Source organism: Hipposideros armiger, unplaced genomic scaffold (assembly GCF_001890085.2).
Source record: "Hipposideros armiger isolate ML-2016 unplaced genomic scaffold, ASM189008v1 scaffold_33, whole genome shotgun sequence".
Lineage (NCBI taxonomy): Eukaryota > Metazoa > Chordata > Mammalia > Chiroptera > Hipposideridae > Hipposideros > Hipposideros armiger.
The window spans coordinates 4,060,520-4,071,984 of record NW_017731383.1 but is presented as its reverse complement, the minus strand read 5'-3'; the positions used below and the strand labels follow the sequence as shown (position 1 = coordinate 4,071,984).

Genomic DNA, 11,465 nt, shown 5'->3' with positions numbered 1-11,465 from the left:
CCCATTGGTCATGTGAAAGGTCGGGTCGTGACGTCGAGAGAGCCCGGGCCACTTAGCGCACACGGACTGCCCTTTCCAGAACGCCCGCAGCCGGATCAGAAAGAAGGTGGCTTCCGTCCGTAGTGGCCTTTCCCGGTTTCTGAGCGTTCGTGTCCCTCACCCGCCGCCTTCCCTCCTTTGGTTCCCACGATGCCGATGTACCAGGTAAAGCCCTATCATGGGGGCTGCGCATCTCTCCGTGTAGAGCTTCCCACCTGCATGTATAGGCTCCCCAACGTGCACCGCAGGACCAGCAGCCCGGCGCCCAAAGCCGGCCACGTGCAGGTAGGAGTGTGCGCCCCCCCCCCGCCCCGCCCTCTTCTCTGTTCAGTGCGCAGGCGCCAAGGCCTCACTCCCACCCAGGGCGCAGGCGCTATGGTCTGGTCCGAGGAGTTGGGGGGCTAGGCCGGGATCTCTCCAGGCCCGAGTCGGGGGGATATGACCTGGCTCGGACCAGCCATGGCACCCGGCCTGGCTTCCTTTCTGCCCCATCCCGGCCTCACACGCCTGCCAGTTCCCTGACTTTTATCTATTAAAAGATCTATCCATCTTGTATCTTTTTTTCGCGTATGGCTACTTAAACTTTTTTATCTGAAATTTTAGCTACAGAAGAGTGAATAGCGCGTAAATTCCTATTTTAAGAATAAAACAGTGTCACCACCACCCAGGTTAACATATGTTGTCCCAGTTCAGCCCACCCCCAAAGGTCCCGACTTCCATTATCACCGTGCCCTGCGTTTTTCTTCTTATGCCACCTAAGTGTGCATCCCGAAGCCAAGTAGTCTTGCTGTTCACGGAAGCACGCCGTTTGTCTTGTTGTGTCTGACTGCCGCTTCTAGACATTTCAGAACTCGCTTTGTTGGGGCGGAATGACAAAGTATTCGTCCTCTCTGCTGTCTGCTGTTCCATCGTATGCCTGTACTCCCACGGTTTATCCACCCACTGCTCACCTATGTCACCTGGTTTTCCATCCTAAGCTGTTTCATTCTGTGGCAAATATTTTTGTACGTGAGCAGGCACAGGGTATTTATTAAGGGATGGACTTGCTGACTCGTTGGGCTGGTGTATCTTCAGCTGTAGGTGCTAGATAAATGGCTTTCCAAAGTGGTGAGGCTGATTTATGCTCCCACCAGCAGTGTATACAAATTCCTGATGCTGCCACCCTCCCCAAAGCTTCTAACTTAGAAGACGCACAGTCCCACTTCTCTAGTAGATAACAAAGTGGATAGACAGATAATTAGAAATCTAGCATACCCAGGATAATGAGAGTGACACAAAGAATAAACTGCTTCTAAATACATAAAAATAGAATAAGTGGATACACACAGTATGCCAAATCACAGTCTAGTCTGAGCAAGGAAAACAGCAGGCCAACGTTAAAAGGAATGATAGTAAAGCAGATTTGAGCATTTCCTCATTCCTCAGATCAAGGGCGAGATGAAGCCATGCTGGCGCTCTAAATCACAGGCCACGTTTCATATGCAGTACTCGTTCCAGTGTTTCAGTGCATTGACGGTTTTTTAATCCAGTAGATGCTTCTTCACCCTGGTTCAGCAGGGGCGCTACTGCCATTTGTAGAAATGAGCAAGACTGTGCACAAACAGTGCTGGTTAAGAGAGATTGATAATGTTACTTGGAAGGACTGTCATTGAGTACCATGAGGCTATTACACAGGTACTAGCAGTACCTGTCACTCATCTTGCATTCAGACTTAGCTCTGCTCAGCACCTAATTATTTAAGTGGCATACTGAACCCTGTCCCATCCAGAAATCAAAGAGCAGCAAGTGAGGAGAGCTGAGAAAGTGGTGATTCAGCTCTAGGGTAAAAAGGAGTTAACCAGGCAAGAGAGAAAAATGTTGCAGATAGAGGAACAGAATGAATAAAAGTCCAGTGGCAGGTGAGGGCATGGTGTGTTTTAGGAATCCAAAGGATAGTGTGGCTAGAGTGCAGAGCAAGGGGAGAATTATGAGAGAAGAGCAGCCAGAGAACAAGTCATACAAAGTGTTTCTCTAGCCAGGTTAAGAGCTTTGCTTTTTAGCCTAAGGGGTTAGCCAGGGGAGGAGGTGATGTGATCTGCCTTTGTTCAATCTCTCTGGCTGCCGTCCTAGGGATGGGCTTCGAAGGGTGGACCAGAATGGGTGGCAAGGTGGCCAGTGGAAGTAGGCCAGGTGAAAAATGTGGACTTGGGCAGTGACAGTGGAGGCATGCTGAGAAGCCAGCGGATTCCAGAAAATTGACAGTACCTGGTGATGAATTGGATCAGCATGAGAGGGCAGTGTTATGAGTGAGTAGGGGAGGAACAGTTATTCCCAAGAACATTAAACCTAACAATACACAAATGTGAGCAAGTACTCCTCCTGTACTCATATTGTATCATGAGTGCATGTATATAATAAACTCAAGGTCATTGCCATATTCTTTACTGTTCTGTCTAGTTATGAGCATTTTACTCATGATTTTATGTATTTTCTCAACTAAGAATAGATTATCTATTGTAAGAGTTCATGAATCTGGCTGGAAATTGGTTGTACAATGTGACTGTATTGGAAGGTTGCTTGATACTACCTTATAAGGTAAATACACATTTCTGAGATTTATTATAAATATTACTGATAACTGTGTATCAGTCACTACAGCAGGCAAAGAAAATGCAGAGATAGAGTCATATGAGTACAATTTGCAAGTGGCTTTCAGTCACGTGTTTTGTTTGTTTTAAAGCACTTGTGGATCGATTTGCAGGACCTACTGGACAGTGGGGAAATAAGATGATTCTGCAACTTCATTTTAATGTCTTTTTTTTTTTTAGCTGAGCCATCCTGCCACCTGTTGGCAGCTCAGCGGCAGCTCAGCTTGGGCTGGACTCGAACTGCTGTTGCTCAGAGCTCAAATCCTTGAGCAAGCTCTTAACCAACTGAGCCACTCAGCCGGCCCTAATGTCTTCTTTTAAAAGGTGGGAGGTGGATGAATTTGTGGAGTGAAGTAGACGACAGGTGATCAAATTAAACAGACCACTTTGATAGTAGAGGAAATAAACACTGCTGTTGGTTGTTTAGGGTAACACTGACCCATCTCTTCAAGCTCTTGAGTCCCACCAAGATGATATTTTAAAACGTCTATACGAGTTGAAAGCCGCGGTCGACGGTCTCTCTAAGATGATTCAGACACCAGATGCAGACTTGGACGTAACCAACATAATCCAAGCCAGTGAGCCCACTGCTTTATCGGCCAGTGCATTAGACTTAAATTCAGTGCTTGGAAAGGTAAGCTCCTTTGGAAAGCTAAAGAACATCAGCATGCTAGGTTGCTGTCAGTGCCAGAAAATTGTGCTACTATGAGTGAAGTCTTGGTTTTCTCGTTTTCAAAGGTGGTACAAAGAGCAAGTTCTTTTCTCTCCCCTAAATGATTGTCATTGCACAGAGCAGCTTCAGGGGCTATGAGTGAACCCAAAGCAAGCGCTAAGGCCGCTTCTTCTCAGACACAGTGGAGAAGAGTGGGGTGGGTCAGGAGGCAGAGGAGGATGTCGCATTCCAGCTTCTCGCCATTCCAGGCAGCATTGCAGCAGCCTGAGCCCCAGATCTTTAATCATTCGCTCCTGCTCCTCAGAGGTCTGGCAGAGTCAGCCCAGACTCTGAGAGGAGCCTGAGTTGCAGAGCTTTAGCCCAGGCATAAAAATCCCACCAAAATCCCATTTTTAAATATATCACTAAAAGCCGTATCACAGCCTCTAATTTCAAGTGTATTTTGCTTAAATTCAGTTTGCTTTATTAAAATTAACTTGTATCAGCAACCTTTAATGATCAGTCTACAGGCTACAGCTAACATAGAGCATAATCTGATAATGTCTTACTATACAGTGTTACTTATTGGAGGGTGCAAAAGAGTTTGTCCCAAGAACTCCTGCTAATACCCTCTAGAACAGGTGATAGAAATGGTACAACATAAGGCCTGACAAGTGGAGGCGGTCCTATAGTTCTCCCAGAGCTGTTTTTGCTACCTCGAGACCAATGTACTGTATTCCTTTATCACCCAGTACATGTTGCATGCACACATCTTAGTGAGACCTGGCCAGGCCTCCAGAGAGCCAGTCTAGTTGATGAGTCCGTGCCCACCCACAGCTGTGCGGTCTCAGGGTGCTGGGAAGGCTCCCCAGAGCACATGGTCTTATGAAGTATTGTGATCCCTCAGAAGGCACAGCTGTTCAGAGCTGCAAAGCATCCACTGTAGCTCAGTGTGAAGGGCCTCGGTCAGGAGAGGCCACCAGAGGCCAGGTTGTGGCAGGCTGTGGACAGAAAACTAGGGAACTTGGCCTTCATTGTGTTCTCTGAGTTCATTCATTAAGAGTGAATGTATAGAAATAAAGTCACATCTGGAAAGGCAGGGTGTTTGGACACCTCAGTTAACACCTCGTGTTTTAGACTCGCCCTTCCTCCCAATGATATTTTGAGCCAAGACTCTTTCACAAGAGACGCTTCATTGACACATTGATGGTGAGGCGATCCTGTCAGGTGGTCAGGTGTTAGGGAGATTTGGTAAATGTGGTCCTCGTCCCCCGGTACCCGCAGGGGATTGGTTCAAGGATCTCCCGTGGATACTAAGATCCATGCTGAGTCCTTTACACAAATGACGTAGGACAATGCATACTGTCGTCCCTCTGCATCCGCGGTCTCCGAACTGGGGATCAAAAATAGTTTTCAACCTTGAATCTGAGGATACGAAACCTGCAGAGACAGAAGGCCGACTGTAATTGCATGTGATTTGTTTTAAACTTAGGGACAAATAGAAGTGTCATTTGTAGTATGTTGTTTTACTGATTTGACAGTGAAGTCAACTTTTTGTCAGGAGCCAGCAGTGCAGGGGTTAAGGGGTTGACGTCAGCTCACAGGCCAGCTCCTGAGCGGGTGACCTTGGATGAGTCACGGTCTGTGTCTCCCCAGGACTCCTTTCCTCAGCTGTGAGGCGGGATAGTCAGTCAGCACCGTCTCCATGGCAGTTAGGTGCTGAGAACAGCGCCCAGTACACCTCACACTCAGATTGCTGTTAACATCCTTTGCTCCGTTTGGATTTCTCCCCCAGGATTACGGGGCACTCAAAGACATTGTGATCAACGCGAACCCCGCCTCGCCTCCCCTGTCTCTGCTCGTGCTGCACCGGCTGCTCTGCGACCACTACAAGGTTCTGTCAACCGTTCACACACACTCAGCAGTAAAGAACGTGCCAGAAAACCTTCTCAAGTGCTTTGGCGAGCAGACGAAAACACAGTCCCGCCATGAGTATCAGCTGGGTTTTACTCTCATCTGGAAGAATGGTAAGAAGAGGGGACTGGGTCCGACTCACATCCTACATGGTGAAACATGCACCATGGTGTTAGTAAGCGGCAGCAAGTCTAGGACCGGGACGTTTCTTCAGCTACTGGCTGTCAGGTCAGAGCGGTGCTTCTAGAAGAGGAGCCCAGGTGCAGGTTGACCGAAAGGTGTCCTCCTTCCTCTGGGCAGGTTAGGGTCTTTGCTGGAGGAGTTTTAGGGGAGATCTTGTCGAAGCAGCCAGGGCAGGGGAGTAGCGGCTGTCAGCCATCTTGCCCTCACATTCCACAACCTATCATTACAGGGACATTCATGTCATCTTTTCAAATGGCCATAAAAGGATGGCAGGATACCAGTTATTCATTATCCCACCGATGTATTCCTCCCCTGATTAAGCGTATACAGAGGGAAGGGAGTTAATGTTGTCCGTGAGTAATGCCTTAACTGCCCTCAGCTACATGTCAAGGGAGCAACGGCAAGGGTACGAAGAGTGTCTGACCTGGGAGATGGGACCCCTGGTTTCCAGCCCTCATCCTGCAAATGCTGAGGCACAGGGGTTAGAGTAGTTGATCCGGGGTCCCTTCTAGCTTGACAATTGTCATAATCAAATGCCAGAAACGGTCACTTTTTAACATTTTGCATTCTTTAAACATAGTTTAAACTTTCTTGAATACTACACCTTTTGGAGACTAAAAATGGGATTTTCTTGAAAATACACTTGCCCTTGCCACCAGTTCCTGTGAGTGAATCCCCCTCCCACACTGCAAATCCTCCCTTCCGGGGCGCTGTTCTTGTTGACATGACATGGTGTGTTTTCCTTTCAGTGCCAAAGACACAAATGAAGTTCAGTGTCCAGAGAATGTGCCCCATCGAAGGAGAAGGGAACATTGCCCGATTTTTGTTCTCTCTGTTTGGCCAGAAGCATAATGCTGTAACATCAACCCTCATAGATAGCTGGATAGATATAGCTACTTTTCAGTTAAAAGAGGGAAGCAGTAAAGAAAAGGCCGCTGTGTTCCGCTCCATGAACTCTGCTCTCGGGAAGAGCCCCTGGATCGTCGGGAATGAACTGACCGTGGCTGACGTGGTGCTCTGGTCTGTGCTCCAGCAGACGGGGGGCTGCAGTGTGCCCGCGCCCGCCAATGTGCACAGGTGGATGAAGGCCTGTGAAAACCTGGCCCCATTCAGCACGGCCCTCAAGCTCCTTAAATGAAGCTCAGGAACGGATTTTAAAGGGCCTAAATTTTAAGAAGGATGCTGTTTCGTGCTGGTTGTTGGTAAACAGACTTGTACTGAAATCAAAGTCTTTAGGCCAGTTGTCAAGTATCAATAAAAGCACTGTATGATTTGTGCTTTTCACTTTATTTAAAATTCAGCAACATCATCATGTGCAATGTGCCGTGACAGGCTCCAGCTATGTGGCAGGCACCTGGGGGTAGAAAAGTGAGCAGACCACACCGCTGCCTTTGAGGGACATGGTGGGGTTAAGTGCGAAACAGAACACCGCGAACGGTGCAGGGGCAAAAGCAGGACACTGGGATTGGTGCTGCTGGGAGATCCTTTTGGAGACAAGAAGTACAAAGCTTTGAAAGGACATGATTTTGGAATGATGTGAAGTTGAAGATGAAGAGACCAGAAATAGGTGGAATGATGTACACTGTGCTATAAGTTGGAAGTTCTATCTCGGAGGCAGCAGAGAGATGGCAGAGGCTTTTGAGACAGGGTGTGAGCTGAGCTGTCTTTTGGTCACTAACTGGCAGCAGTGTGAAAGGCTTAGAACAAACGGCAGCTGTCAAAACTAACAGTCCGGCGAGTGTGCGGGCCAGGGCTTGGGCAGTGATGGGGTGTGGGGGTTTGGTTCTTAGATTCCTGCGGTAGAAACTTCTACAAGAGGACTTGGTGGTCAACAGGCAGAGTTCAAAGGAGAAAAAGAACGGGGGGTGATGTCTAAACTTTTAGTCTGAGAGACCAGATGGGCAGTCATATCAAGAAATCCAGGAATTGAGTGTGTGTAATAGAAGGGAAAGAGCAAAATAGGTTTAGTTCAGAGCAGTCAAGTTCAAAATGCTAGATCACAAAAGAACTACTTAAGGAAAAAGCAGTTGAGGATCCTCTTACATACTCACTTTAATAGGTCCCGTACGGGCTTACTAAATACAGGCAGGCATCACACCACCTACACCCTAGTCAAGCTTGAAAATATGCATTCCAGGTGCCTTTAGCTTAGAGAGTTGCAGTCCACTGTCAAACTTAGAGAGCCTGATTAAGGCTTCACGGGCACACCCCATCTGTCATGTCATCCTTAACCCCTTTGTCCAGAGAAAGGAGGCTTAGCTGCTTCTTCAGTTCTTCAATTTCTTTTTCTTGCTCTAGTATCTTCATCTGTAGGGTGAGATTAACCTGTAAAGAGGAAATTTTAAGCTCCGTTAAATGGCTTCTTTCCTTTTAAATATACAGGCATGCCTCACTCACTTTGCAGTTCCAATGTGCATGGATCCCAGTTATAACAGTTTAATAACACCAGTCACCCACAACAGGGTTCAAGTGTCAGTCACCACAGTAGAGTGAAAAAGCGGTTTAGTCCACCAAACACTATGTGAATGACCGACACAGCATGACCCAGGACCAATCACATCACTTCCCCCAAAGTCTGAGTAGGTGGGTGAGTTGTCACTGCATCTGTTAGTTCACACACACACGTGTGGAGTCGTGCTGCCTCCTGGTCCAGAGATAAACGAAAGTGACACTGTTTAAAAATGAACAACTGAAAGAAGGAACTGGCCATCAAAGATGGAAGTGCAGCAAATGATGAAACTTGGTAATGCTGGAAGTGAGAACCGAATAGTGTTCAGAAACAGCTGACCCTGCTGCCGCTAGACTGGGTGTGCAGCTATGGGACTGACTCATCAACACAAGGGAGGAAGAATGACACCAGCAAAAAACTTCACATTAAAAGACTCAGATACTTCACAACATCAGAAGTGCAAAGGATCGGATGATGGAAGGCCCTCCCAGCACTGAGAAAGGGTTCGCCTCACACCCTAAGTTACATGAGATGAGGGCAGGCACTGTTCAAACTACTCTCGAAACACTTTCATTCTCAATTACTGTGCACTAAATACTAGTTTTACAGTGTTTTCATTTCCGCATACATCTGTAACTGACACTTAGGAAGTTTTTTCCTTTCCATATACATCTGTAAGTGACACTAAGTTTTTAATGTTTTGACAAACCTTTTTGAAGGTCATGGAATAATCATAACTTTCCCGTTGATTATTAAGACCTCTCTGCATGGTTTGAATTCTTCCGGGTCATTTTTACAGTCCTAATCTACAGTGCAAAGCATACCTGTAGAGGTACGTGTAAGTTATTTCATAAAAAATTCTACAACACAGGAAAAATCCTTACCATAAATACCAAATAACTGGTCCCTAGTAGCTACTTCAACTGGGAGTTAGAAAATCCTGTCCAGTCTGAGGAGATCATTTAATCACATCTGCCATTTTCAAAGACACAAAAGTACTCCACCTACCTGCTTACCGTTTAAGCTACTAAAGTTCAGTTTTACTCGAAAATTAATAAGCCTTAAATAGAAGATAAATCAACTGAACAGTTACTACGAGAGGTTGCCAAACTAGTGGCACCAGAGCATTTCACGGTCTGTTAAAGCAGACTGCTGCCCCTAGGCCCCCAAGTTTCCATTTTAATAGGTTGGGGGTGGGGGAAGGCTGAGCAGTCTGTCACGTTCTGGTTTTATGCTGGTCCAGAAACTACAAGTCTGAGACCACAGATTCATGCCATGCTGCTCACTGTGTATGTCAACCACTTGGGTATCTTGTTAAGTGCAGATTCCGACTCCAGATGTCTTAGGGCGGGGCCCAATCGAGTTTTAACAAGGCCCCAGATGACTCCCATGCAGCTGCTCAGAGGACACACTGAGTATGTGCAGACTAGAGACCAGACTTGGCACTGACGATGTGTCAGGAAGGGGGAAGGCATGGGCTGCCTGGGGCGACAGCACCTCAGCACCTCGGGATGGATGCCAATCACACGCGACGACCTTCGATGGCTAAGGCGGTCTCCGCCACCAATGCTCAACTCTCCAAGAATTACTGCTCTTTTACCCTTTGCTACACGTCCCTTTTTACAAGTAGGCACGTGATAATTTATGAAAGGTCACATACCATAGTTGGAAAGGAAAACTAAAACCTTTTGGCTTAGCCAGATGAGGTTAGAAAGTGGAGCCTGTCATTTTTAGAGCAGACAGCTGGCAGTGGTCATCTTTCTTACTGGGATGATGAAAACAAGTGTGCTGCTGGGAACTCTGAGAATGGGTTCAAATACGCTGTTTCCATAAATCTTATTCTAAGCTGTACTGTTCTTCATAAAAGAGGATTCACAATTTAAACAAAGTCTATTTAAAGCTTCATAGTTTCCCCAGCATTAAAAAAAATATACATACATTTCCGGAATTTTGGAAAAGTTCGCTTTGCAGCAACTGCAGAGCCGATGGTCTCTGGGACGTGTTCTCTTTGGTCAGCTGCTGGATATACTTGGCTTGCACGGGACACCTTTTACTAAGCGATTCAGGTATCTGACCCGCTCTTAAACCTGTGAGAACTTGGGCTCGCTCCATTTCTGTTCCAAACGGCTGAAAGAGCTCCAGCAGGATCACACCCAAGCTGTACATATCCGACTGGAAAAGTGGGGGAAGGGGGAGATTAGTAATGAAATACTAAGTGAGCACAACAGGACCATTTCAGCGCACCATCCTCTCAAACACAAGAGACTAAGAAAGGGCGGTCCGTAGCCTACAGTGAAGGGAATGGCGGGCTGGCTCGTCTCTCAGAGGTGATTATCTGCAGGCCTGATACATGTACTGCCCTGAGTAAGAGGTGGCAGGTACTGTCACAATCCCCATCTCTAATACTAACAAAGGGTTCACAGCACAGAGGACTGATGGCCAGGGGAGGGCAGGGATAAGCAGTCACGACCATACACCAGACTCCACCACTCCTTGAAAATCCAGGCCTGATGCAGCTGGAGAGACAGACGCGAGCTCACATGTGCGGGTGCCAGCTACAGAGGGGTCACAAGAGTGTCCCGGGCCTCCTCAGTCTCACCTCTGCCTCGACTCACTGTTACGCTTTCTTGGTCAAGTTTAACAAACTGCATAAAATCGGTCACTTTTCCTAAGTTGTTTAGAAAGCTCCTTACTAGACAGGACTTCAGAAGCAGTCATGGTTTCTTCTGGCGGCTCTTCCCTAATCCATCCAAAAAGCTGACTGATTCATCAGAAAGAAAAAAATCGACTAGGCTTTTCTTTGGAGAAAAGGATTTACTTAACATTCCTTCAAGGAACAATGTGGATTAAAACTCTGGTGTCTTCATTCTACACTACTTCAAAGGGAGTCAAGTGGGCACACTTCCTTGTAGCATTAGCATTTATTTAAGCTTGAAAACAGAATGAAAGGCTGAAAACAGGCCTCTGAATTCCAGCTTCCTGAGGTGCGTGACATTTTAAAGGGAAAGCTCAAAAACAACTCGTTACACCCATGGATTTAGAAATAGCTTAAAAAGCAAGGCAGTCAGATGCAACTGAGAAGTGAGGCTGCCCATCATGGCCGTCTGACGTGGACCTCTGCCTCGGAACTTCCACTGCATTTACTGTACTTTTTGACTGCAGAAAAAGTCCAATAAAAGGGTCAGAAGCAAGAAACATTACCTTGGCATCATATTCAGATCCTTCCAACTGTTCAGGTGAAGCGTACAGACACGTGCCCACTCTGGAAGTATGGGTTGGTAGTCCTATAATTTGAAAAGCTGGATGTGACGCTGCAGTGTGACACTGACGACGTTAAAGAACACTGACTCTCAGGAGGGAACGACAGCAACTTTTGTCTTTAGCTCACTTTTGCTAGTAAATTTTTATAATTCTTTTTAAATCCTGACATCTTATTTTTTTTAATGCAAACAACCAACCAAACCACAGCCCCCAAAACTTACTGTCCCCATTCCTCCTGGTCCAGTCTGTGTTCTCTATGATGTCGGTGCAGGCCAGACCAAAGTCTCCTATTTTCACTTGTTGATCAGGGCCATGAAGAAAAATATTTCTGGGCTATAAA

At 46.7% G+C, this 11,465-nt stretch overlaps 2 protein-coding genes across 6 annotated transcripts in view; one reads left to right on the top strand and one right to left on the bottom strand.

Moving 5' to 3' along the window:
- The first annotated feature begins 2 nt into the window (after positions 1–2).
- Positions 3–6,688, top strand: AIMP2 (aminoacyl tRNA synthetase complex interacting multifunctional protein 2). Of its 4 annotated transcripts, none has more exons than XM_019637452.1 (4): positions 4–204; positions 3,094–3,300; positions 5,114–5,345; positions 6,165–6,688. In XM_019637452.1, exons 1-4 carry the CDS (start codon positions 190–192, stop codon positions 6,551–6,553), a joined length of 843 nt encoding a protein of 280 aa, XP_019492997.1. In that variant the 5' UTR covers positions 4–189; the 3' UTR covers positions 6,554–6,688. The 4 variants fall into 4 exon arrangements, with proteins under 4 accessions (XP_019492999.1, XP_019492997.1, XP_019492996.1 ...); XM_019637451.1 differs by having other exon boundaries at positions 4–324; XM_019637455.1 differs by lacking the exon at positions 4–204 and adding an exon at positions 236–324 and having other exon boundaries at positions 3,119–3,300.
- The window catches only part of EIF2AK1 (eukaryotic translation initiation factor 2 alpha kinase 1), a 30,209-nt gene continuing 25,403 nt past the window's right edge, over positions 6,660–11,465 (bottom strand). For both annotated transcript variants that reach the window (XM_019637442.1, XM_019637443.1), the window contains exons 12-15: positions 11,347–11,458; positions 11,066–11,148; positions 9,803–10,036; positions 6,660–7,740 (exon numbers count right to left, since the gene is read on the bottom strand). In XM_019637442.1, the coding sequence (XP_019492987.1) occupies positions 7,612–7,740; positions 9,803–10,036; positions 11,066–11,148; positions 11,347–11,458 (558 nt within the window). In that variant the 3' untranslated portion in view covers positions 6,660–7,611. The remainder of the gene's footprint in view (positions 7,741–9,802; positions 10,037–11,065; positions 11,149–11,346; positions 11,459–11,465) is intronic.

What these genes read in the sequence shown, in the direction of transcription:
- AIMP2 (XM_019637451.1), top strand. Translation starts at nt 190, where the DNA reads ATGCCGATGTACCAGGTAAAGCCCTATCATGGGGGCTGCGCATCTCTC. An exon ending in TAAATTCAGTGCTTGGAAAG is followed by an intron (nt 3,301 to 5,113) that starts GTAAGCTCCTTT and finishes TTTCTCCCCCAG; the next exon opens with GATTACGGGGCACTCAAAGA. An exon ending in TACTCTCATCTGGAAGAATG is followed by an intron (nt 5,346 to 6,164) that starts GTAAGAAGAGGG and finishes TTTTCCTTTCAG; the next exon opens with TGCCAAAGACACAAATGAAG.